The sequence below is a fragment of the Centroberyx affinis genome, unplaced genomic scaffold, assembly GCF_046629955.1.
Source record: "Centroberyx affinis isolate AG114_WGS23_722 - 3 ecotype Tasmania unplaced genomic scaffold, CSIRO-AGI_Caff_v1 ptg003307l_1, whole genome shotgun sequence".
Taxonomy (NCBI): Eukaryota; Metazoa; Chordata; class Actinopteri; order Beryciformes; family Berycidae; genus Centroberyx; species Centroberyx affinis.
Genome location: NW_027281313.1, coordinates 315,499 through 337,973, shown reverse-complemented (window position 1 = coordinate 337,973; position 22,475 = coordinate 315,499). Strand labels below are relative to the sequence as shown.

The window sequence follows — 22,475 nt, the reverse complement described above, 5'->3', positions numbered from 1 at the left end:
ACAGACTTTACGTTGCTGTGGACGCAGTTCCAACCGTAGAATCTAACGGACTATTTTTTGTAGCGGATGCAATAAAATCATTTTTAAATCAATAACATCATTTTTAAATCAATATTTATGATGATGATTTATTTAGTAAGTAGCCGTGTAGCGGGATAATGTTCGCGTCGGGGTCCTGCATCACCCTGCTGGGGTTTATTTCGCAATAATGACCTGCTCGCTGTACATTATCCCTTACATGCGTGCTTGTGTGTAGGTGACTCTTCTCATATTATGTCGACAGGGACTTACATGTGTACCGGTGGGGAGTAGCCGGGGCTGCCGTGTCCGTTGGTGTCCAGGTGGTCGAGCGAGCCGTTGAGCTCGTCATGGGTGGACTGCAACAGGTTGGGGGGGCTGCCGCTCATCGTGCCGGGGGGACTGCCGCCCAGCAGCCCCGGTGGACTTCCGCCCATCAATCCGTGGGGACTTCCGCCCATCAGGCCGGGAGGGCTGCCACCCATCAGGCCATGGGGGCTGCCACCCATCAGGCCCGAGGAGCTGCTGTTCATCAGGCCGGGAGTCCCCAGCAGAGGCAGGGAGGTCTCAGCCAGGGCGGCCTGCGGAGAGAGGAGCAGGAGAGAGAGAGGGAGAAGGAGAGGGAGGGAGGAATATTGGAGATGAAGGTTGGAAGAGGATGGAAGTTGGGAAAAAAGGTGGGATTAGAAGGAAGATGGGGGAGGAGGCATGATGGTGGCAAAGGGATAGGACAGTTCAGGGGTTCAAATGGAAGGAGGGAGGTAAGGTGGATAGAGTGAACAGTTGGAGGGGGAGGGGGATAGGAAAAAAGAGGGATGGAAGACAAAAAAGAGGTAGGGGAGAGGAGGGGTGATGTCAGTCAAGTTTGCATTGATTGTGGTCAAAGATAGGTACGAGATGGAACAGTGGAAAACGCAGTTGTCTAAGTTTTCATTCAGTTGCAGGCTGCTTCCCCCCTCCTGTGACAGCTTGCTGACAACACCTCCCCCCCCGCCTGCCATTCATATGCCCTTGTGTGGTGTGGCTATTAAAAAAGACCCCCAAAAAACTTTACCTCAAAATAATAAAAACTCCTGACACTTTCGCCTCCTGCGCATTAAAGTTATATACAGTGATTAAATTTTTAAAGTTTTTGCCATGAGCACCTCGCCGGCGTACACTATGAAGCCAAATCATTTATGACAGCTTGGATAAATATTAATGCACATGCCCTTGCATTTGCACATGCCGCTATCAATCTAAGGTGGCTGCCACAGCTGAAAGAGGGAGAGAGAAAGAAAGAAAGAAAGAGAGAGTAGCTTCCTGACTCTACCACAGGGTGGCCTTCTGAGCTTGAAGGTATAAACTAAAGACAGAGAGAGAGAGAGAAAGAGAGAGAGAGAGTGAGAAAGATGGTGTGATAGAAGGAGAGAAACAGACAGGCAGAAACCTGAGTTAAAAAAAAAACCTTGCTCCCTCTTACGCCGAGTGTGACGCTGGAGTACTATTATGTCTAAACGGGCTCCTATTGAAATACGCATCAACCACAGAGGCATAGTCACTTGGTCAGACAACTGGTCAGTCAGTCAGTAGTTCTGCCAGCCAGTCAATCAAACAGGCAGCCGGTGAGTCAGTGGTTCTCCCGGGCTTTCGGTTCATACCTGTAGGCTGGCGTTTAGTGCTGCTCCATAGCCAAGACTGGAGGGCAGGTTCTTGACAAGTGTTGGGCTTCTGGATGCATTGTAAACAACAACAGAAAACAAAGAAATAAACAAAAATATATTAGATCAAAAATCAGTTTACATTATAACATGCTATGGAAAAATCTCAAATCTCCACGTAGTAGTGCATTTAAATTTGGTTCAAAATACAATGACCCTATATATAAATATGTATTAGCAGTCTTGTAGCAGGCAGAATATAGAGTATATACACAGAATATATACATATATATATATATATATATTTATATATGTAGAGAGAGAGAGAGAGAGAGAGAGAGAGAGAGAGAGAGAGAGTAATGGTCTATCAGTGGAGTGGTGTATAGACAGAATTTGCACCCTATGATTTTCTATGACCTGTGCATGTACATGCCAGTGACCTCCAGATGTAGATCTAAGGAGCGGTGACAGAATGCGTACCCCGTGATCTTCTGCGACCTGCGTTTCTGGTACTCCACCTCATCTACGGTCCACACTGCCCCTTTCACGTTCTCCACACGCACAAAGCACTTGTGCAGACTGAGGTTGTGACGAACAGCGTTCTGCAGAGAGACGTGATAGACACACAAAGGTCAGAGGATAAGTTAAAAAGAATCATATTCATTCATTATCCATCAAGAAAAAAAAAGAACACTTGGAAATTGATTTTTTTCTTGCGTTTTGAAGAAATTCTTAACATTCACGCACCATTGATTTAATTAGTAAAAATTGAGTGAGAGCGAATGCTCTTACAAGTCCTGCACACAGTACATATCAATCAGAGTAAGTAGACTAAAAGGAGGTAATCAGCATAGCGAATGGCTTATGGTGGTGACAGAAGTGGTAATGCCGGGCTTGATAATGGTGATGTCAGTAACCCTCTCTGCTCCAGAACGGCATTGCTCTTAATGGACACATCGCTTTAAAGATGACAGTATTGCAAGAAAAAAGACAGTCACCAGGAGACCCTTGTATCAGTGTGTGTGTGTGTGTCTGTGTGTGTGTGTGTGTGTGTGTATGTGCGAGCGCGCGAATAAGGAGGATTAAGCTGAACTGTATCTATATGTCCAAAAATTCTGCATGTGGTGTCACATCAGGTATTAAACGAATGCTTACTTTAATGACACAATTATATCTCTCAGGTGTATCATCAAAGCTTTGTTGTATTCACATATTCAATTTAAATTTGAAAAAAAAGAAAAGAAAAGAAAGGATATATCTCCCATAAAATAAGCCACAGTAAGGTGCATGCATTAATTACAAAATAAGGAAAATCTATAGGAAAAAAATCCTCTCTCGTATTAATATGACCATAATTAAAACATGCATCAGACTCTACAAATAATAACCTTGCCTTTAATATCCCTGCCTCTCATATTTATCATCTCCCTGAGCTTGGTGTGTACTGCTCTTTCTCCAAGAAAAGGGGATTCAGAAAAAAAAAAGAAAAACTCATAAGCAGATCTCGCATCTGACCTGAAAATCCCAGGATTTGATTGATCTTAATGCCCATGGCTCTGAATATGATAATTTTAATATTAATGAGCAAATGAGCAGTTTTATTATGCATGCTATATAGTTAGAACTAATAAGCTTCTGGGTGAGAGAAAAAGAGAGAGAGGGAAAGGGGGGTGGGGTGGGGGGTAGATCCCTCTTTTGAGCTGATGAGACCAAGCTGAGATATTAAACCACCTTTCATTTCTTTCTTTTCTTCTTTTTTTTTTTTTTTTTAAACAAATTCTCTCCGTTAATCAAATGACAAGCCCATCGCTGATCATCCCACTAATGCCTTACAAAGGGAATTGTGGAGCTGTAGATGTAAATAGATCACCTTGGTTATTGTGCTGGGAGGGACAGACTGAGACAAGGTATTTCTAATGTCATTGTGACGCCACTGCCATTGTATCGCATGCACAGGGCTGAAACTTTTCTCAGGAAACCAAGAAAGGAAAAAAAAAAGAACATTTGAAAGGGCACGTGTGTATGCGTCGCGTTATCTGTGCTGTGTATGTAAAAACCGCTGGAAAAACCTCCGACAACCTCCCGTGCCGTAACACAATAGCCCTGCACAACAAAACACACCGCTTACTGTACCTAACAAACTGGAAAAGGGCACGGATCTTTTTGCATGCCCTCCTGGATTGGCGATCACACGCCCATGCGCTCATTTGCATCCCAAATCCAAATTAATTCACTTTGCTAAATCTAGTGCTGCGCCATGCCTTGCATGCTGATGAGAGGCTGCTGTGTCTCCCCTCCAGTCCTCCGCACAGCCACAAAGGCCAAAGGCGGCTAACGAATGGCGTTTAGGGGCTGCAGGATAAAACACTGCCGACACCTAACGCTCGCAGAGGCTGTCTTTATCAGCAGGCAGACACACTTCTGGTTAAAACATGTGCTGCAGGAAAGACATTTTTTACCATCTTTGTGCAGGCAGACAGGACAATAAAGTTGTAGGGACAGATATACAAATGGGCCCCTTTGTGTGGGTAAATAAAGACTGTTCCCTCTCTGACAGGCCAATTCTCACTTTCCTCCCTGCTTTAGTTCCAGATGAACAAACCCTTAACCTCTCACTTGGACAAATGCGTGGCTTGTGTGTGTGTGTGTGTGTGTGTGTGTGTGTGCGCGCGCGTGTGCGTCTTTGGCCGAGACACAACCCCCTTCACAAGGCTGAGAGCTGGTTAACAGGCAAACAGCCATCTTTCATACTAATTAACCAATGATATGCAAGAGAAGGTGGTTTCAGGAGGAGGAGGGGTAAAATAGAGTGGGAAGGGGTCGAGAGAGAGAGAGAGAGAGAGAGAGAGAGAGAGAGAGAGAGAGAGAGAGAGAGACTGTAATTCTGTGCCTCTCTTAACAAAAGGTGCTGATGATGGAGTGGCTGCTGTATAATTAGTGCGTCAGAGCCCTCTCCTCTCCACGCCAAGCCTCCGCTATTAATTGCACCAAATTAGAAAACGATATCAGAGGCAGAATAATTCTTTCACTTGTCATTTCCAAAGAGAAAAGGCGGAATGGGAGGGGAAAAAAAATAAAACAGAGAAAAATGGGCTCTATTCAAGAGGCAGGTTAAAAAGAAGGGGGGGAGAAGTAGTAATCGCTTGGTGCCGCGTAAATAAATACTTTCTTGAGGTTTCTTTTCTGACTTTTCTTAGAAGAGGGAGTAGTCTTTACTGTAAAAAGGGTGAAAGGCAGGGTGTGTGTGTGTGTGTATGTGTGTGTCTATGTGTGTGTGTGTGTGTTCAGCAAGGTTACCTTCCAAGTTGCAGCGTTGCGTCTGAAGTAGGCAAACGTGCGCGTGAACCAGCTGTAGATTTCATTAAGCGTTAACTGCATGTCGCTAGAGTCCATGATAGCCTGAAATGAGATGACATCAAATAATGGTTTACTAACGAGACCGCGTGACTGACACACACACACACAAAAACACAGACACATACACAACACACACACACACAACACACACAAATAGAGAGAGGGACAGAGAGAGAGCTGCCATGATTCATGCAGCAATTAATTTTAATCTAATCAGGCAAAGTTAATTTATTTCCCACTCACCTGTCTTATGAGGGTTGCATAAGTAAATGGCGGTCTGACATCTGCGTTCTTATAAAACTCGTAGTTTGGGGCAATCTCTGGAAAAATAAATACTGTGTCACCACCTGAAATAATTGGTAAATTTTATTCCTTCAGGTATCAAATATGCTCAGGGTTTCATCAAATTAAAAGGGGTGAGAGAGAAAGGAGAGGGGAGGAAAAAAGAGGGTGGGGGTGGATTGGTTTGGGGTTAGAGGGGGCACATCAAATCAGCATTTTCCATGTCTAACAAAATGCATTTTTAATTAATCTCTCTCGTGAGAAATCTTAAACACTAATACATCCATAAAATGAGATCTGTGTAGATAGTTAGGGTGAAGTTGAATAATTTATGTGTCTTCACACTAAACACAGAGAGAGTAAATATAAACATCAAAGACGGACCGTTTAAAATGCAAAGCTTAATACATGGAATGTCTTAATGTAATAAATATTGTATTTTTTCCCCATTATTTGAACTTAATTAACATTCATGTAATATTTATGCACAGAGGAAGTTCTTGTCTATTTACATATAGAGTGATTAAACATAGGCTTGCTTTTATAAACCCACCAGACGTCCCACATTGGTACAAACAACAAGCATCTGTGTGTGTGTGTGTGTGTGTGTGTATGTCTGTGTGCATGTTTGTGTGTTTTGTGTGTGCATGTACACGCACGTGTGTATGTGTGTATGTGAGTGTGTTAAAAAAAAGCATTAGCAGTCCAGTATTGGACGAGTTCCAACACAAACTACTATTTATAGTGCAGTGCCCAGAGTCTCACATCCAATTCATAATTTCAACAAATTATTAAATTGGAATAAAAATTCAATTCATGAACGTAGGAAAAAATCTCTCTGGGCAATCAGCATTCTCTGAATTGAATTGTTAATCCATGTCAAATCAGTGGCACAAATCAGAGTATGTGTGTGTATATGTGTGTGTATATGTGTGCGGGCAGGTGTGTGTGTGTCAGGGTCAGGCTGAATTCACATTCAATTCAAGCAATTCACAAGGTGGATTTTCTTCAGAATATAAAAAATTAAAAACCTTTTCAAAGGACTCACATATATATTAAGTCAAATAATTGAGAATGAGTGCTCTATTATTAAGCTGTACCATACCAGTTTCAATTCACATTGTGAACAGCTTGAACTGAAGGTGAAGAGACCATACTGACTGAGTATATTAGCGAGTGTGTGTGTGTGTGTGTGTGCAGCAGTGCTGAGTAGTTGGTCCTACCTGACGACAGGGGCATGGAGTATTTGTCGGAGTGGCGTCTGCGCATGGCTCCCATACTGGGGACGTTGGCTCCGCCCAGTACCGAGGGTACCTGGGGCATGGGGGCCATGGGGGTGATAGGTGCCGTGGGTGTGGTGGGGGTCTGAGGTAAGTTGGGGGGCGACACTGAGGGAAGGTTCTTGGACATGGTGACGCTGGACACCAAGTTAAGCTGAGAAGGGTGGAGGAAGATTCAGAGCGTGAGTGACAGAGGGAGCGTGGAAAGAAATGAGGCGGAGGATGAGATGCAAGAGGGGAAAAAGAGAAGGAGAAGACGGGTGAAGAGAGAAAGACAAAGAGAGAAAAGATAGGGAGCACAGGTAGATGTGGCAGGAGGGAAAGAGAGAGTGGATGGAGAGAGAGAAAAGGGGTTTAGAAGATGTAGTGTAAGGGCGAGGAGGAGAGAGGGAGGGTGGAGGGTGGGAAAGAGAAAAATAGAGATACAAGCAAGAGAGAGAGAGAGAGAGAGAGGGAGAGAGAGAGAAACAGGAAGGCATTAGTTTGCGGTTTCTCTGACAGAGCCGAGTGTCTGCTCTCCTCCTCTCTAACACAGCTGTGTTTCCACTAACAAGGCTCGTGGAGAGGAGCCAGCCCATCTCCACTAATTACAACCACCAAATTGTATCATAAGAATTCTAATTAGAGCACGCTGTTCAAGATTATCCAACGATTGGCCCCCGTGTTATCCCGGCCCATCTCTCTTTATCTCTCTATTTATCACTCCCTCCCTCCCTCCCTCCCTCCCTCCCTCTCTATCTCCCCCATTAGAGCCACCCAGTGAGTGGATTGTGCACTGTGAGAGTCTAGGAGAGAGTAGCCACCTGGCTAGGAGAGCCAGGCCTGCAAGAGACACAATGTCAGACCCCATTTAAAATATGTCAATGGATTGAGATCATTTTCAGCGCAAACCAACTTCTATCATGATTTTCTTGACTTGGTCAGACTGGTTTTGACGCTTATTTTATTGAAAATTCCTGCAAGAAGTGAAACTGCTTTGAAACAAGTGGAATTATCTCACCCTGTTGGCAGATTTTTTTCAATGTTTTAAGAAAAATAACATTTTAAAACAGAATATAAGACTAAATTACTTAATAGATGGACAGTTTTTGCAACAAAAGCAAGACATTTGGGAATCATTCTCACCCTCAGAGAGATTACAGATACATTTAGCACCCATGACCCGGACTGACTTGAGGTGGGGTAACGGATGCACCTTCATTTTCTGACCGTTGTGGGGATACAGGACAGCCTCTCTAACCACTAGGCCACCCTGGAAACACAGACACACTCACACGCTCTCACTTTCTTTCTCTCTTCCTCTCCTTCAGTATTAGCGACCGGAGAGTGTTAGTTACCCCTGGCATGAACGCCAACTGAAAAAGCGCGCTCGCTAATCGTCCGGCTTTTCCACCACTTTTGCGTTTGCCTCCCAAATCTCATGTGAGAGGCTCCAACCGACTGGAAAATTCCTAACTGACCTTTTAGTCTCTGCGCTAATTTAGGTGGAATGGTAATGACATTGTTACATATTCAAACCAAATTGCCTTAATTGCGAGGCTGCGAGTGGAATGCATCCATTGTGAGGGTTTGAATTAAAACCGACTTGAAAGATGGGAGGGAACGGGAGGCCGAAGGAAGGGAGAGATGGAAGGAGCGAGGGAGAGGGAAAGGTATCAGCGGTCATTTGTGGCATGTGTTGATAAATACGATGAAATGTCAAGTTTGAGATACTCTGGTGGATGTAGGGGTTTTCAGCTGATAATTACATGCCCACTTAGCTGTAATGAGCTGCTACAGGGATGGGTTGGGACAAGGGCTGGCTGGCATACATAGGCCTCCACTGAGTACAGAGGTGTGTGTGTGTATGTGTGTGTGTGTATGTGTGTGTGTGGGAGGGGGCGGGGGGTGGGGGGCTAGAGGGGGAGGAAGGAGGAAGAGAGAGGATGAGGAACAGAGAGGGTAAAACAGGATGGGAGAATGAAAATATCTTCTCTAAAATATCTACCCAAAATGAAACAATAACATAAATAAAACAATGTACTCTCTGCATTATTGTTTTTTTTTTACATTATTTTTTTCTCAAAGGAAAAAGAATTAAACTTGAATTACAATCAGTTGAGTAAACGCAGACACAGGCGCACACACACACACACACACATACACACACACCCACACTTACTTGGCCACTGAAAAATGTATATTAATACATTTTCTCTACCAGTGTGCAGACCTGGAAGTATATAATGTACAAATCTCCATGCAATTCATAGTGGCTGAGGTCAAGACAGTGTGTGTGAGTGTCTCTCATGTAATCTCTCATTCCCTGCATCCTGCTGCACGCAGGACCAGACGGTGAACCAAGAATTACAGACTGGAGGCTCCACAAAGGGGGTTTGATAAACTGTCAAACAGCCGAAAACACTTCAAAATAAACCCTGTTAAGTGTGTGTGTGTGTGTGTGGCATGTAGCATGTATATTTATAATGTTAAGACATAATTTCTTCTCCTTTTTTCCCTCCTCTTCACCTACAAGGTACGGCAACAAGCGGAACATGTTTGCAGGCATGCAATCCCATATTTGCAAAATGGAATTGATTAAAGTCGAACGGGGAGAGGAGTGAGAGGGGAGAGGCAGGGATGAGCACTTTGTCACCTCTCGCTTATCTGAATACGTATTCAAGGTAGGGTTGAGAACGAGAGGATGACAGAGAAAGGCAGAGAGAGAGAGGCAGAGAGAGAGAGAGAGAGAGAGAGAGAGAGAGTGCTCATTATTCAGGACTTGCAGCCTTGCTAACTTTGATTCTCATCCATCCATGGCATGGCCAAAAGGTAACATTTAATGAAGTGCGATTCAGAGAGTAAATGGGGTCATATTGGAGACAGTGCACCAGTGTTTTGTATTCGCCTGGCACTGGTTGTTCATGGGCTGCACTGATGAACAAATAGGACTTATTTCCAGCCCTGATAATACATTCAGACTATTCATATTTATCAAATGTCTGGGCCGTTTCTATCCTGCACCCATGATTATACTGGGCATAAATCCATGCTGCAGTTTGAAATCCACAAACCATCTCTCTCTCTCTCTCTCTCTCTCTCTGTTGTTATGTCTTTTCATTTTTGCACAGAGCACACACACACGTGTATTCTGCTCCGATTTTGCCCTGCACCAAATCTTCACCTCACCTCCCCTTAAAAAAAGGGGGAGCCTTAAAACTGAGGACTTAACTGTTCGTTTAAGAATTCTGTCTGAATTGCCCCCACCATCAAATGCAATTAGGTGCTCTTTCATGTGCGCTTTATGTAATGCAATACTTCATTAGCATCATTCATTCATATTCAGGCATGGATTATAGGCTGCAAATTCTTTATTGGACGAGATGGAACCAAGCTGCTGGAGTTTTGAAGATTAAAAAAAAGAGAGAGAGAGAGTGATTGAATAATAAATTGGCAAAAAGGGAGTTTGATTCCTGATGGAATTATGGGATAATTATGCTATCTTGTGATTATCTACGTTCTATGATGGGAGGTGATGAGGAAAATTATTCTATTGAAATTAGGCACTTACTAAGCAGCAGAAACACGCTAACAATGTTTTGCTCTCCAAAATATTTCAAAACGCCTAAAATTAGGAGGAAATAATGTTTGCAAAAATGTATTATTTTGATATTAAATTCAAATACTGGTTAGTTTAAATACATTTGTAATCACATAAACCCATATATCCATTTGTAATGTGAACAATAAAATCGAGAGAGAAAAAAATACATTTTCTACTCTGACATCATTTTCTATCTTCGCTGACCTCTTTCAAAATTTAGTTTTTTTTTTCTTTAACCAATTTCAGCAGAGCTGTGGGCATTTATGTCAACATCACATTATCTTTACCACTCGACTACGATTTTCAGGTGTTTGTTGTTCAAATGACATATCTTCTCCTCTCTCACTCCACTCTTGAGTGCTGCAATGGCCAGTGAGCCAAACAGTCATCAGTGGCCAACAGGTTGTTTTGGCTATTATATCCATCACAGAGAAATGACCCGGCGTTTTAGCCAAGGACTCCGCGGCTCTGCCATCTAATACACTTCCAAACTCTATTGTCCTCTCACAGCGCACAATACCTGATAGGCAGCAGATGTAACTCGGTATTACAAATCCCATTCCCCTTCCATCTTCTATCACTCACTCACACACACTCTCTATTTTAACTGCCTGGTGGTTAAACTGTTCATTTTCTGCCTGGGGGCCTCATTCATGTTTACGGTAGCCGGAGCAATATGCACTCACTGGTTTGGGAGATGACTTGGGTTCCGAGGGCCGCATGTGCAAGTGGGCCATCATCGCCTGAAGACGCTCACGTTCTTTAGAAAGCTGTTAAGAGAGAGGAGAGAGGAGAGGACAGGAGAGGAGAGGAGAGGAGAGGAGAGGAGAGGAGAGGAGAGGAGAGTGTAAAGAGTAATAGACAGAAGAGTGAGAATAAAGAATAAGAGACAAAGAGAGAGAGAGAGAGAGAGAGAGAGAGAGAGAGAGAGAGAGAGAGAGAGAGAGAGAGAGAGAGAGAGAGAGGGAGAGAGAGAGAGGAGGACAGTTATAATAATGATTATTATATGATTTTTTTTTTTTCCCCCAGACTGCAGCAGTTAACGCATCTTGTGGTAAAAATGCTCTGGCTGCAGTGTGTATCACTTTCTAAACAGAATATACACACCTTAAAAGGGAGGGAGGGAAGAAAGAATGGAGGGAGGGAAGAAAGAATGGAGGGAGAGAAAAAAGAATGGAGGTAGAGAAGAAAGAATGGAGGGAGGGAAGAAAGAATGGATGAGGGTCGAAAGAATAGAGGGAGAGAAGAAAGAATGGAGGGAGAGAAGAAAGATTGGAGGGAGGGAAGAAAGAATGGAGGGAGAGAAGAATGGAGGTAGAGAAGAAAGAATGGAGGGAGGGAAGAAAGAAAGAAAGAAAGAAAGAAAGAAGGAAAGAAAAAGAAAGAAGGAAAGAAAGAAAGAAAGAAAAGGCTAAATATAAGCCTAGAGAGAAAGAGAGAGTCTTGCTGGAGATATAAGGGGAAGATGAGAGGCTGGGGGAAGGAGAAGGGAGGGGGTGTCGACAGGTCAGGCAAAACAAATAGCATTTCATCTTTTTGTCAATAGCAGAATTTAGGTCAGCGAGGCTCTGACAGTAACAAGCTAGTTGGGCCATAAATTAGGCGGTCCTGAGTGTCTGCTGAAAGTCCTGTGGACACTGTTAGGGGGATGGAGCGCAGCCAGCAGCTGCCGAGAGGTGAAGGGGTCTTCCAAACAGGGTGCCAGGCGGCCCCGCCTCCCAGGTCCAGTTAGTGGCCCCGGCCATCGCCTATCATCAATCTAATTCACAGGGAGTGACAGGGACCGGACCGTGTGAAAGCCTCAACCCCCCCACGCCCATAATATACACACACACACGGACCGGTGCGAAAACACACACAGACGCAGAAACACACAAGCAAGCAGGCGTGCGCGCACAGAAGTGCACACGTACACAGAGCTGGGCTCATTACTACTGACGGCTCTCAGGGAAAAAAGAGAGAGGGATGGAGGGAGCAAGGATGAGAGAAAAGAAAAGAGGAGACAGGACAGAAAACAGAAGTGCACCACTGTAATTGGTCACACTGTAAAGCGCAAGCTTCGCTAGCTTTGTGTTTCGATGAAAAAAACAAAACAAAAATAAGACAAAATTAAATAAATAACACAAATCCTTCGCCATTTTGTTTATTTATATATTTTTTAACATGCAAACAGGAATAATTCATTTTTTAGGGCCCGCCAGTAGCCTAACAAATAAATACAAACTGTTTATCGGAGCGGAAAAACAACTGTGTGTGAGGGAGAAAATGCTTGGCTTGGATTCTGATCAACATGAAGCTGGTTTAGGCCTCTGGTAGAGGACAGGCTGGGAGAGAGGGAGGGAGTGGATGTTACAGTGGGACCTCTTTATACTGCACCACTTCTAAACCCTACAGTTTTGCCATCATATTCCTGATGCTTCTAAGAATAAGAGTACTGATCTAGGAGCACTGGTCGGCTCGTATGGTTGCGTGTGCCTTGCTGTGGTTCATGTAGAAACTTATCTCGGATCAGCACTCTTATTCTGGGATGCTTCATGAATACTACGAGGGCCAGTGATGCTACAAGACTGTGTAAAAGCAGAGCTGTTATCTTAGGGATGACAACATAAAGTCTCAGAGGAGGTCACTCCTCATATGCCTAAAAGTACTACTTCTGTCTCTTTTAGTGTCCAGATAGTAAGAAAAACTAACTTGCCTGCTGAGCAAAAGCCTAGGCATTTAGCTCTGACTTACAACCAAAATGTGCTACAGTGCAAAGCCTGACTTGTCATAACTTCAGGTAGTACAAACACCTCAGCAAGGCACTGCTGTCTTATAGCTGTGTGCGCTGTACTCTTAAAAGAACTACCACAAAGAACTAGGGCCTGGTTTCAACTGGCATACAGAATATTTCCATTTAGCACTTTGTTTGAGCCTAGTTTAAAACACACATATCTATTTGTTTCTGAAGGGAGAGCAGCGGTTGTCTGCAGTGCTGAGTAATAATGTCGCTCAATCAGCGCTCAATCATCTAGCCAGCGTGACTTCTTAATAAGGTCACGCTCCACCTACTGAAAATAGTTCCCTCCTTTTGAGCTTTCTTCAGGTGCAAAGTGCAGTTAATTAACACAGCAGACCGGGAGAGATGCGCTCGCTATTAATTGGAAAGAAAGAGAGGAAAAAAAGAAAGGGGAGAAAATAAAGCACACGCTTAATTCAATTAAAACAGCCATAATGGCTTTCGTCGCAGGGCCTGAGGATTCCTTTGTTTAGTGGCTTTGTTGAATTCAGCAGGTCCTGCTTGTCTGTAAGTCTTAAGGGGACCACAGTGTGGCCTTTCTCTCACTTAAACAAGTGTAACAAACATTCAATGTGAGGAAAGGATTATAAAAATAAAGTTTCAACTGGTGAAGTATCAGTAAATGTTAAATGATAAATGTGCTTACCCTCAGATGGTCAAATGTGACACTAACAATACATACAGCTTACAGTATGTGCCAACTGTGCATAGTAATGTGTTGTGCTCTTGTGTGCCTGAGAGAGAACGTACCTGTATTTCCAGCTGCTGCACCACTTGCATCTGGACTCTACATTGGGCCGTGCTCCGATCATCTAGGGCGTGTTCACTGTTAAGGTGCCTGGAGAGGGAGGGAGGGACAGAGAGAGAGAAAGAGAGAGGGGAGGGGGGGGGGAAGACAGTGTGGGTATTACACACCAAAAAAATGAATTTAAAATCTGTCAAATGTGTGTGCAGCAGAAGCAGTAAATTATATTCATTTTCACCATGATCAAAATTGTGGAGGATGATAATTACAGTATCAACTTCACTGCTGTTTTGTTTTAATGTTAATGTTTCTATACTGGAACAATTATCCATAGGATCCTGTTATGAGCCATTGTTCCACTCTGAAACAAAGTAATTAGACATGAGGCAGTAACTCCAACACGGCTCTGTGCGGCGCCATGTTTAACATGACAATAGGCCTGCGCCAGTTTAGATGGCTAACTTCAGTGCCACCCTGAGCGGAGCCGTCTACAGAGAATAAAAGATGCTAGCCCAGCAGAACGGCTTTGTCTCCTTCGTTTACTGAAAACAATACACGCGATTTAACACCAGCAACATTTGACACAAAAAAGCAGCTCTTCAACTGAAGGTGCATTATCCAGCAGCAGACATATTAAATGTATCTGGTGTGTTCGCCTCATTAGAAGAAAAAGGCAGCCAGACAGCCATAACAGTCAATGAGGGTTTTTGTCTTGATTGGATTTTGTCTGCAGGACACAAAAGAGCCTCGCCATTAAGATAGACCTTTCTTCCCCGTAAAGCACACATGCATACACACACAAACGCGTGCACACGCACACATAAAACACAGTACACAACGTACGGGGCGAAAAGGGGTTTCTAAAGTGTTGTGATGCTGGGTAATGAGCCTCTATCTAAATGATCATTGGTGACAAACTCACAAAGCAGGCTTTGAGGAGGCATGCTTATGAAATGCCAGAGCTGCCACTTTCTCTCCAGTAATTATAGGTTAGCTTGCAGACCCTTCAATGATCATTTACAGTGCTGCCTCCAGTGCATTAGGGGGAGTGCAAAATCTCTCCCTCTCCCCGGCTTTCACTTTGTCTGAGACACACACTTGCTTAGACACACGCTTACGTGAACATGCACACAAACCGGCTGGCACACAGAAAGTGCACACACACGCACACACACACACACACAAACTCACAAATACACAAACATACACACACACTTCCATCACATATTATTCCTCTATTCTTATCTTCCAAACCCCTTACTTATTGTTTATCTGCAATATGCAAAACAATACAACTCAATGAACCGGCTTCTCTTGGCGTGCCAATCAAAGCTGAACGGGACATTTGTAATCACAATAGCTCAGTACCTTTCAATTACGGCCGCGCACATTTAAAACCATTCCATCTCATTCCTGCTTATGCTTTTATAACCATTTCAGGTCTAATGCTCAGAAATTTTCCATTATAAATCAAGAATGAGGTAGCATTAAAAGAGGAGGGGTGGGGGGGTGGGATGGATGAGGGATAGAGGGAGAGAGGGGAGGGCTGGACCGGTGGATTTCTCCAGCCTTGTGCCTAATTGCTGTTTCAGAATGCGCATGCAAAAAGGGGGGCATTTCATTAATCATTTAATCACGTCCCTCGCAGGATGAGGGAACTAATGTTGCAAATACCCTTTTCATTTCACTGCCCATAATGCTATCTTATGCACTTGATGTATGGCGTGTGTCATGAATTACAGCTGCTTCAAAAGCACCGAGCGGGCTGCTCGCTGTCCCTGAAGATACCTCATTACAAAAAAAGAGAGAGGGAAAAAAATCTTTATTAAGTTTGCCTCTCATCGACAAGCAGCTTGTTTTTTTAATATTTTGTGTGTTTGTATGTGTGTGTGTGTGTGTGTGCACGCAAAGGCCTCTCGACAGTCCTCCAGCCAGTTATTTTCCTCCACACACCTTTTCACCGCTGGCCAGTTAGCAAGGCGATTACAGGCAGATTACTGCATGCATATATGAAATATTCAAATGGCGGCGTGTCCTACTGTGCATTAATAATGCCACACAAAGACAGAGAGGAGGAGGGAGGGAGGGAGGGGGAGTAAGAGAGACAGACACACAGACGGAAAACAATAAAAGAACATCTTATTTACCAAGACGTGGTGAAAGAACTACCTCATGTCACCCTTTCTTCTCTGAACCATAAACCCTCTCCTCTATTAACTCGAAAAATCCCTCCTACCTTCTGTCCTTAGCTCTTATTCTATTTCCTTTCCTAGCACTCTTACATGATTACTCTATGCACATAAGGAAATTGTCATTGCACTGATTGTTCTGCCCATTGGTGATCTAGGAATTGGATGCTTATTCTACTGAGGCTCTATAAGCTGCTGTCACCGTTCAAATCCAGAGGTTGGGGCTAGATGTGAAGGAGTGAGACCCCGAAAAACAAACAGTCCCACTGCCTGGCCTACCTAGCTACCGCATGCTATTAATGCCTCACTTTAGAGGGATATTGATTTCTGTTTTGAGGAGGGAATTACCCATGTGATGAGGGCTGGCTGAGAGCAGGGAAGGAGAGAGGGAAAGACAGGGAGGGAGGGAAGGAAGGAAGGAAGGAAGGAGATTCAGAGAAGTAACAGTGCTGGACATATCAAAGGATAGATAAAGACAAATGAAGAGAGAAAGAGACAGAGAGACTGATAAATAGAGAGGGGAGAGAGAGAAAGAAAGAGAGAGAGAGAGACAGAAGAGATGAGTCAAACTGACAGTCCTATGGCGTTTTGTATTGACCAGCTAAACAGAAACGACCAAGGATTTCTTCTTTATTGAGTTCTGCGGTTTCTCTGTTCTCTCAAAGACAAGGGAACAAAACATCTCATCGGTTTCCCCCCACAGCTGTGTATATGAATATGTATAGGCCATGAATGTCCACTAAGGGCCCAATAATAAATCTACTCAAGCCAACGTACATGGATGATACGGTTCTGCTAATTGTCTGTGTGTATTATCAGGGGCTGCAGAGGCCCAGCAGAGAATTGTAAGTTAGGCCTCCTCGCTGTCTAAGTGTGACACACAAACACAAATGCCTGCACACTCAACCAGATGTACACACACACACACACACATTCACGTACATGCACACACACAGACACAAGCATGCATGCACGTAAACACAGGCATGCACACACAATGTACACAAACTATGCACTACGCATGTACGCACCAGCATGTATAAACACACACACACACACACCCACTGGCATCTATATAATATACACAATCATGCATATATACACACATACACATGCAGACACACACTCAGTCTCTCTCTCTCTCTCTCCACAGTGGCGGTGCATAAGTAATGCCCTCCGTTTTAAAGGTCTTGTCACAGTGCAGGAGACATGCGGTGGGGTGGAGGGGAGCACCACTATCCAGGGGCCGGGGGCCTGCCTGACTGCCTGCCTCCCTCCACAGTGTGTGTGTGCATGTGTGTGTGTGTGTATGTGTACGCTACAGAGAGAGAGACACTTGGCTGCTGCCTTGTGGGTTTAATTAGCAGTGGGTTATAGACACCAACGGTCAGGTTAGCGGCTGAGCTTGCCATTTTAACATGGAGCCTGCCTGCCTGCCGGTAATAAGGAGAGCACAGTTGTGACAGGGAGGGGAAGAGTTAAGTGTGTGTGTGTGTGTGCATGTGTAGATATGTTAGATAGACTGTGTATCTTGTTGGGGTGGAGGGGCATTGATTTAGGGGGGGGCGTGTATGTATGTGTGGGGTGAAGGGCCATAGTGGGGACAAGACATGCATATGCTGGAGGAGAAGTGTCAAATTGAACATGATAATCAAGTTCCTTTTTTAATTGTGAGAAGGGTGGGAGGGGGAGAGAGAGATCAATAAGTGTAGTAGTTTGTACAAGGACTGTAGGCAAGCAGGAGGCATTGTACACCAGTTAAATATTCTTGCATTAACTACATTTTCTATTCAGTCATACATTCCCAGTAGTGGTATACTGATATACAGTACATGACAACAGATGCATTTATCGCATGTACTCCCCCCCAAAATAGCTACAGCGCATGCATCGTTTCTCTTAGTCTCTCTCTCTCCCACATGTAACTAACACACACACACACACACGCACGCACGCACACACACACACACACACACACACACACCCGCCACTCAAGAAACACTTGCAACGATAATATTTCATTTTGAACTTCAGAGAGCTAATTCAGGGTGCCAGCCACCTCGAGGCTACCTTTTCCAGGTGAGAACACTTAAAAGAACACTGAAGAGCTATTAAATGCTGATCTTGACAAGTTTCTCCACGCAACAAAACAATAGATGACTAAACGTGTCACCGCCGCTGAGCTGAGCTCCTACAGCGAACGACAAGATGCCGGGTTGACTTGGGTCCCCCCCCCCCCACCCCCTCCAGCGCCCCACCCCCCATGTAACCCACACCCAACTACCAACATCTAAACTGTCATCTAAATCTGACACCCGCTTTATGTAACCCCGTTTAAACTGTGCATGTGTGTGTGTGTGTGTGTGTGTGCATGCGTGCATGTGCGTGTGTGTAGACGACTGGCATCTCCGAAAACATGAAAGGACTCCCTCTGACACCGACAATCGCTCCTCCAAGGCACGCCGCCGAGCAGCCATCTTTGTTCTGATGACGAGCCTGTCTTCTTTGTTGGTGTCTGTTTTCATGTGCCGGGTGGGTTACAGTACAGAGCCAGCCTCTGACTCGCAGGGATGTGTGGGGGAAGTTGAACCCAGACACCGTTCTGTTTTGTAGCAGCCAATGTTCTGGCAAGGGTTCTTTCCGAACCATCTGCCAACCTGTGCTTTCGCTTTCATGTTTGAAATCTACCCCTTTTCTCTTTCTCTCTCTCTCAGTTTCTCTCTACACCAATGCATCCTTTTGCATTGGGTCTCGAGCTTATCGGATTCACTGCTAGCGCTTTATATGGTATATCTATGCCCCTCACCAAAATAAGCAGCTAAGCTACCTAGAAACTGTATCCTTACTGCACACAGACTTATGTGTGTTTGCGTGTGAAGCGTGCGCACAATGCATAGGGATAGACTGACGTGTTCTTTAAGTAAGTGTACTGAGGTGATAGGACAAGATACCGGAACGCCTGCTAATCCTATACAGGCTTGCTGTCTCACACACACATCTGTTCCCAAGCTGCAAGGCAAACTCCTGCCTGGACTAGTACACATGTAGACTAGATTGGACAATAGCATCCTATGCAATATACTGGAAATATTATGCTAGATGATGCCTATGGATGTGCTGTGTCCCCTCTAGAAAAGTGATAACCGCATTGCCATGTATGCGTTGAATTATCCATTGGGGATAAGCAAACACACTTGTCAGGCTATAGTTGCATTATATATTCACCTCTGATTCATTTAAATCCATTGGTGTCAATTATGGTTCCTTTGGGTGTACAGTATGTGTTGATAGAGTGTGAAAATGCAGCTAAATGTCCTGTCTGGCTTGTGTATACGAAAGACTGGTAAACACCATCTCTCTTAGAGTAATTTCTTTTCACAGACACACCTATTAGCCTTAATGCACAAGCTAGTGCTGTAGAATTAGCAAAAGCCTGACCTAAATCCTACAGCAGCTCCCCTTGGGTGGACTAGTTTCCCATATCACTGAATTTTCAGCTTTCTGCAACTTATTACAGTCGCTAGTGTAGAGAAATGCATAATTTGGAAAATACGCCAGAACAATGTCCCGATTTCAAGAGTTTATGCGAATTCACATGGACATTTACACCCCGTGAAAAACACTCGCCAGATCGTTATTTCACAGTTAATTACAAATCTAATTAGAATATTCAAATGAAAGCTTTCCCTTTCTTTTCTTCTCTGTGTGCGAGCGGGGAGCCAGGGAAAGAGTGATAGTGAGCGAGAGAGAGAGAGAGAGCAAGAGAAAAGGCAGAGAGAGACTCTCTCTCGGTGAGTGGCAATGTGATAACCTGTAATCGGCAGCGCTGCAAACACCTTCTTCCTTTGATGTCCCCCCACTAACATCCTGGCAACAAAGCCGGCCAATTACAAATGAGCTAATTAACTAAATTGTTGATGGAGCATGAAGAGTTCATTCGCTCTGGCGCCTGCACCATGACAACAGTGAATGGGGGCCTTTGTTGTGGAGGTGAGCGCGCGGCCGTGCGAGTTGCCATTAGCTTTTGACGCTTTTTCACAAACCTATCAGGCCGTTCCACGCCAGCGGAGGAGATTTGTTATGAATCAGAGGTGGTTTGAGTCCTGTGCTGCTAGAGCCCAACGCTGTCAACTGGCTGTCTGGAAGGTCAAAATGGCCCTTTGAGAGGCAGTGGTGTTTTTTTGTCTTTGTTAGGCCCGTCTGTACCCACAGAGAGAGGAGGTGCTGTAGTGCACGGGATAACACTACTGTATCTGTCACTATAAAATAGATATTAGCTTGATGTGCACACATACAAAAGCACACACAGTGTTAACAGGAAGGGGTGGGCAGACACTCACATCTATCTATCTATCTGTTAGTAAAACCTACTTCAAAAACTGTCCGAAGTCCTCACAGATACTCTCGCAGCCGGGCCACTTGCACACACCATGGCCGTACAGGGAGTGGGATCCTCCACTTTCCTCATGTAACGAGCTAGAGAGAGAGAGAGAGAGAGAGAGAGAGAGAGAGAGAGAGAGAGAGAGAGAGAGGGGTAGAGAGAGAAAGAGGGAGAGAGAGAGAGAGAGGTAGAGAGCGAGAGAGAGAGAGAGAGAGAGAGAGAGAGAGAGAGAGAGAGAGAGAAGAGAGAGAGAGAGAGAGAGAGAGAATATGAGCAAACGAGCAACCAAGAAAGCAAAGAGTAGGAAGAGAGGGAGGGAGGTAAGGTAGGAGAGTGGGATCAAGAGAAGAGAGGGTGTTGGGGGTGGTGGGGGTGGGGGGTGGTGGTGGCATCAGGTTCATCACAGAAGCTATAATGGCTTGAGGCGGCTTGCGCCTGTCAGGTTACAATCAGTAACAAAGAGGTCAAAACAGGTCAATTCAGCAGTGGGCTATTGAATAGTTCAACAGCCAAGGCTAGGGAGGAGAGAGAGAGAGAGGGAGAGAGAGGGGCCAATTAAAACAGGGAAGTCAGAGTGTCGTCTTGATAATGGAGGAGTGGTGGTGTGTGTGTGTGTTACTGCTTGTGTAACCGCATCTCTATCCATACAGCTGCATGTTGGTGGTGGCAGGAATAATTAACTACCATATCTGAGTATGGATCTACAGTCTCCTCCCCCATTCAAATCCTCGCAATATGCCACTAACTTAAAGAACGTGTGGACTAACGTGTGAGAAACACCAATTCGGCCGACATCACCGATGGAAATCTACAGGGAGCCGGAGCTTTGCCTCCACCGCAGCCGCCATCCCATCTTGTAAAGCCATTACGGGGAGGTGGGGTGGGGGCTTTCAAGTAAACATTAAAAATCCAGACGGCCATATAATTTTCATCAGGAGATTAATACTCTGTGTAACTTATGTTCTTTGAGGACAGGGGGAGCGGGGGTGCTCTGGCGTTTCTCAAATGGCACCCAAATAAGTTACGACCCTGCCTAGACAGCACATCCTATTAAAGATGACGGTTTAACCTTTAGGCTTGGCGCTGGTGTATGCGTGCGTGTCTATGTGTGTGTGTGTGTGTGTGTGTGTGTGTGTGTGAAAATGTGAATGAGAGTGTATTGCTGTGTACAGTCTGTGTGTGTGTCTGCTTGTAGGTTATGCTTGTGCATGTCTGTGTGTGGTCGACGACTATGTGTATGCATGCCTGTGTGTGGCCAATGATTGTGTGTGTGTGTGTGTGTGTGTGTGTATTAGGAGTGGCAGAGCTCACACTGCGTTTTACAGAGAGGCTTTCCCCACATCGATCCGTGGCATGTTAGTAAGCAGCACTCCTTGACAATACTCCTTGTTCGATCATTATGAGACGCCACACACCCCTCGGGACACAGGCAGATAAAAAGTGTTTTTTTCCTTTCTTCCTTCTCTTCTTATTCCCTCCCTCCCTCTCTCTTTCTCTCTCTCCCTCTGTCTTCCAAGGGATGTCTTCCTTCTAAAGATATCTTTTTCAAGCCCCCTTTTAGTGGTGCTGGAGAGATAGCATCTACTTTAAACCAATTACACAGCACTTCCACCTCCAGTGTGAGTCTCTACCACACATCCACACACACACACCGCTACCCTACGTCCTTATTATAATATCGCCCAAGAAAAGCCTTTGAATAATGCATGGGCCAGATAGGCAGATATGTGAACAGTCAGTGTTTTGGTACCGGGTGCATTTATAAAAGACGCCATCACAAGGATAAACATCCTGGAAACGCCACTCAAGGCATCACGTATTCTGTTTACATGACAAGCAAGCAAGGAAGGTAATTTTCAAAAGAGAAAAAAAGAGAGAAAGCACTAAATACTTAATGTACAAGGAGGTTACCTTGTCTTGCCTGCCAGAGAGGCTTGTTGTAAGCGTGCCTGCCTGCCTGGCTGCCTCTCCCTGCTTTTGATATCTGTGTGCAAGCTAAGTGCGTTCAATGGCACACGCGGTCCCCTGGGAGAACAAGGTTGTTATTTTTTGAATATTACCAAGACGCTAATAAACTATTGAACAAATAAACAAAACATCATGTTTTCCCTGTAGGAACAAATGCTGTTTATTCTGTTACTCTAAACGAGGACAAATACCCTACATGGGAGCGCGGAGTTCTGACGTGTTCCTACATTAAAACGCGGCACAAAAACAACAA

General features: G+C 44.5%; 1 protein-coding gene across 2 annotated transcripts in view; it reads right to left on the bottom strand.

Annotated features, from left to right (window-relative positions):
• Nucleotides 1-22,475, bottom strand: part of foxp2 (forkhead box P2) — a 65,401-nt gene that overhangs the window by 5,263 nt on the left and 37,663 nt on the right. The window contains exons 7-16 of one of the 2 annotated variants that reach the window (XM_071538592.1): nucleotides 20,245-20,352; nucleotides 13,690-13,777; nucleotides 10,847-10,930; nucleotides 6,521-6,731; nucleotides 5,259-5,335; nucleotides 4,956-5,057; nucleotides 2,139-2,260; nucleotides 1,659-1,728; nucleotides 532-599; nucleotides 292-387 (exon numbers count right to left, since the gene is read on the bottom strand). In XM_071538592.1, coding sequence (XP_071394693.1) covers nucleotides 292-387; nucleotides 532-599; nucleotides 1,659-1,728; nucleotides 2,139-2,260; nucleotides 4,956-5,057; nucleotides 5,259-5,335; nucleotides 6,521-6,731; nucleotides 10,847-10,930; nucleotides 13,690-13,777; nucleotides 20,245-20,352 — 1,026 coding nt within the window. Of the gene's footprint in view, nucleotides 1-291; nucleotides 388-445; nucleotides 600-1,658; nucleotides 1,729-2,138; nucleotides 2,261-4,955; nucleotides 5,058-5,258; nucleotides 5,336-6,520; nucleotides 6,732-10,846; nucleotides 10,931-13,689; nucleotides 13,778-20,244; nucleotides 20,353-22,475 lie in introns of both variants that reach the window. The other variant, XM_071538591.1, reaches the window with a different exon arrangement.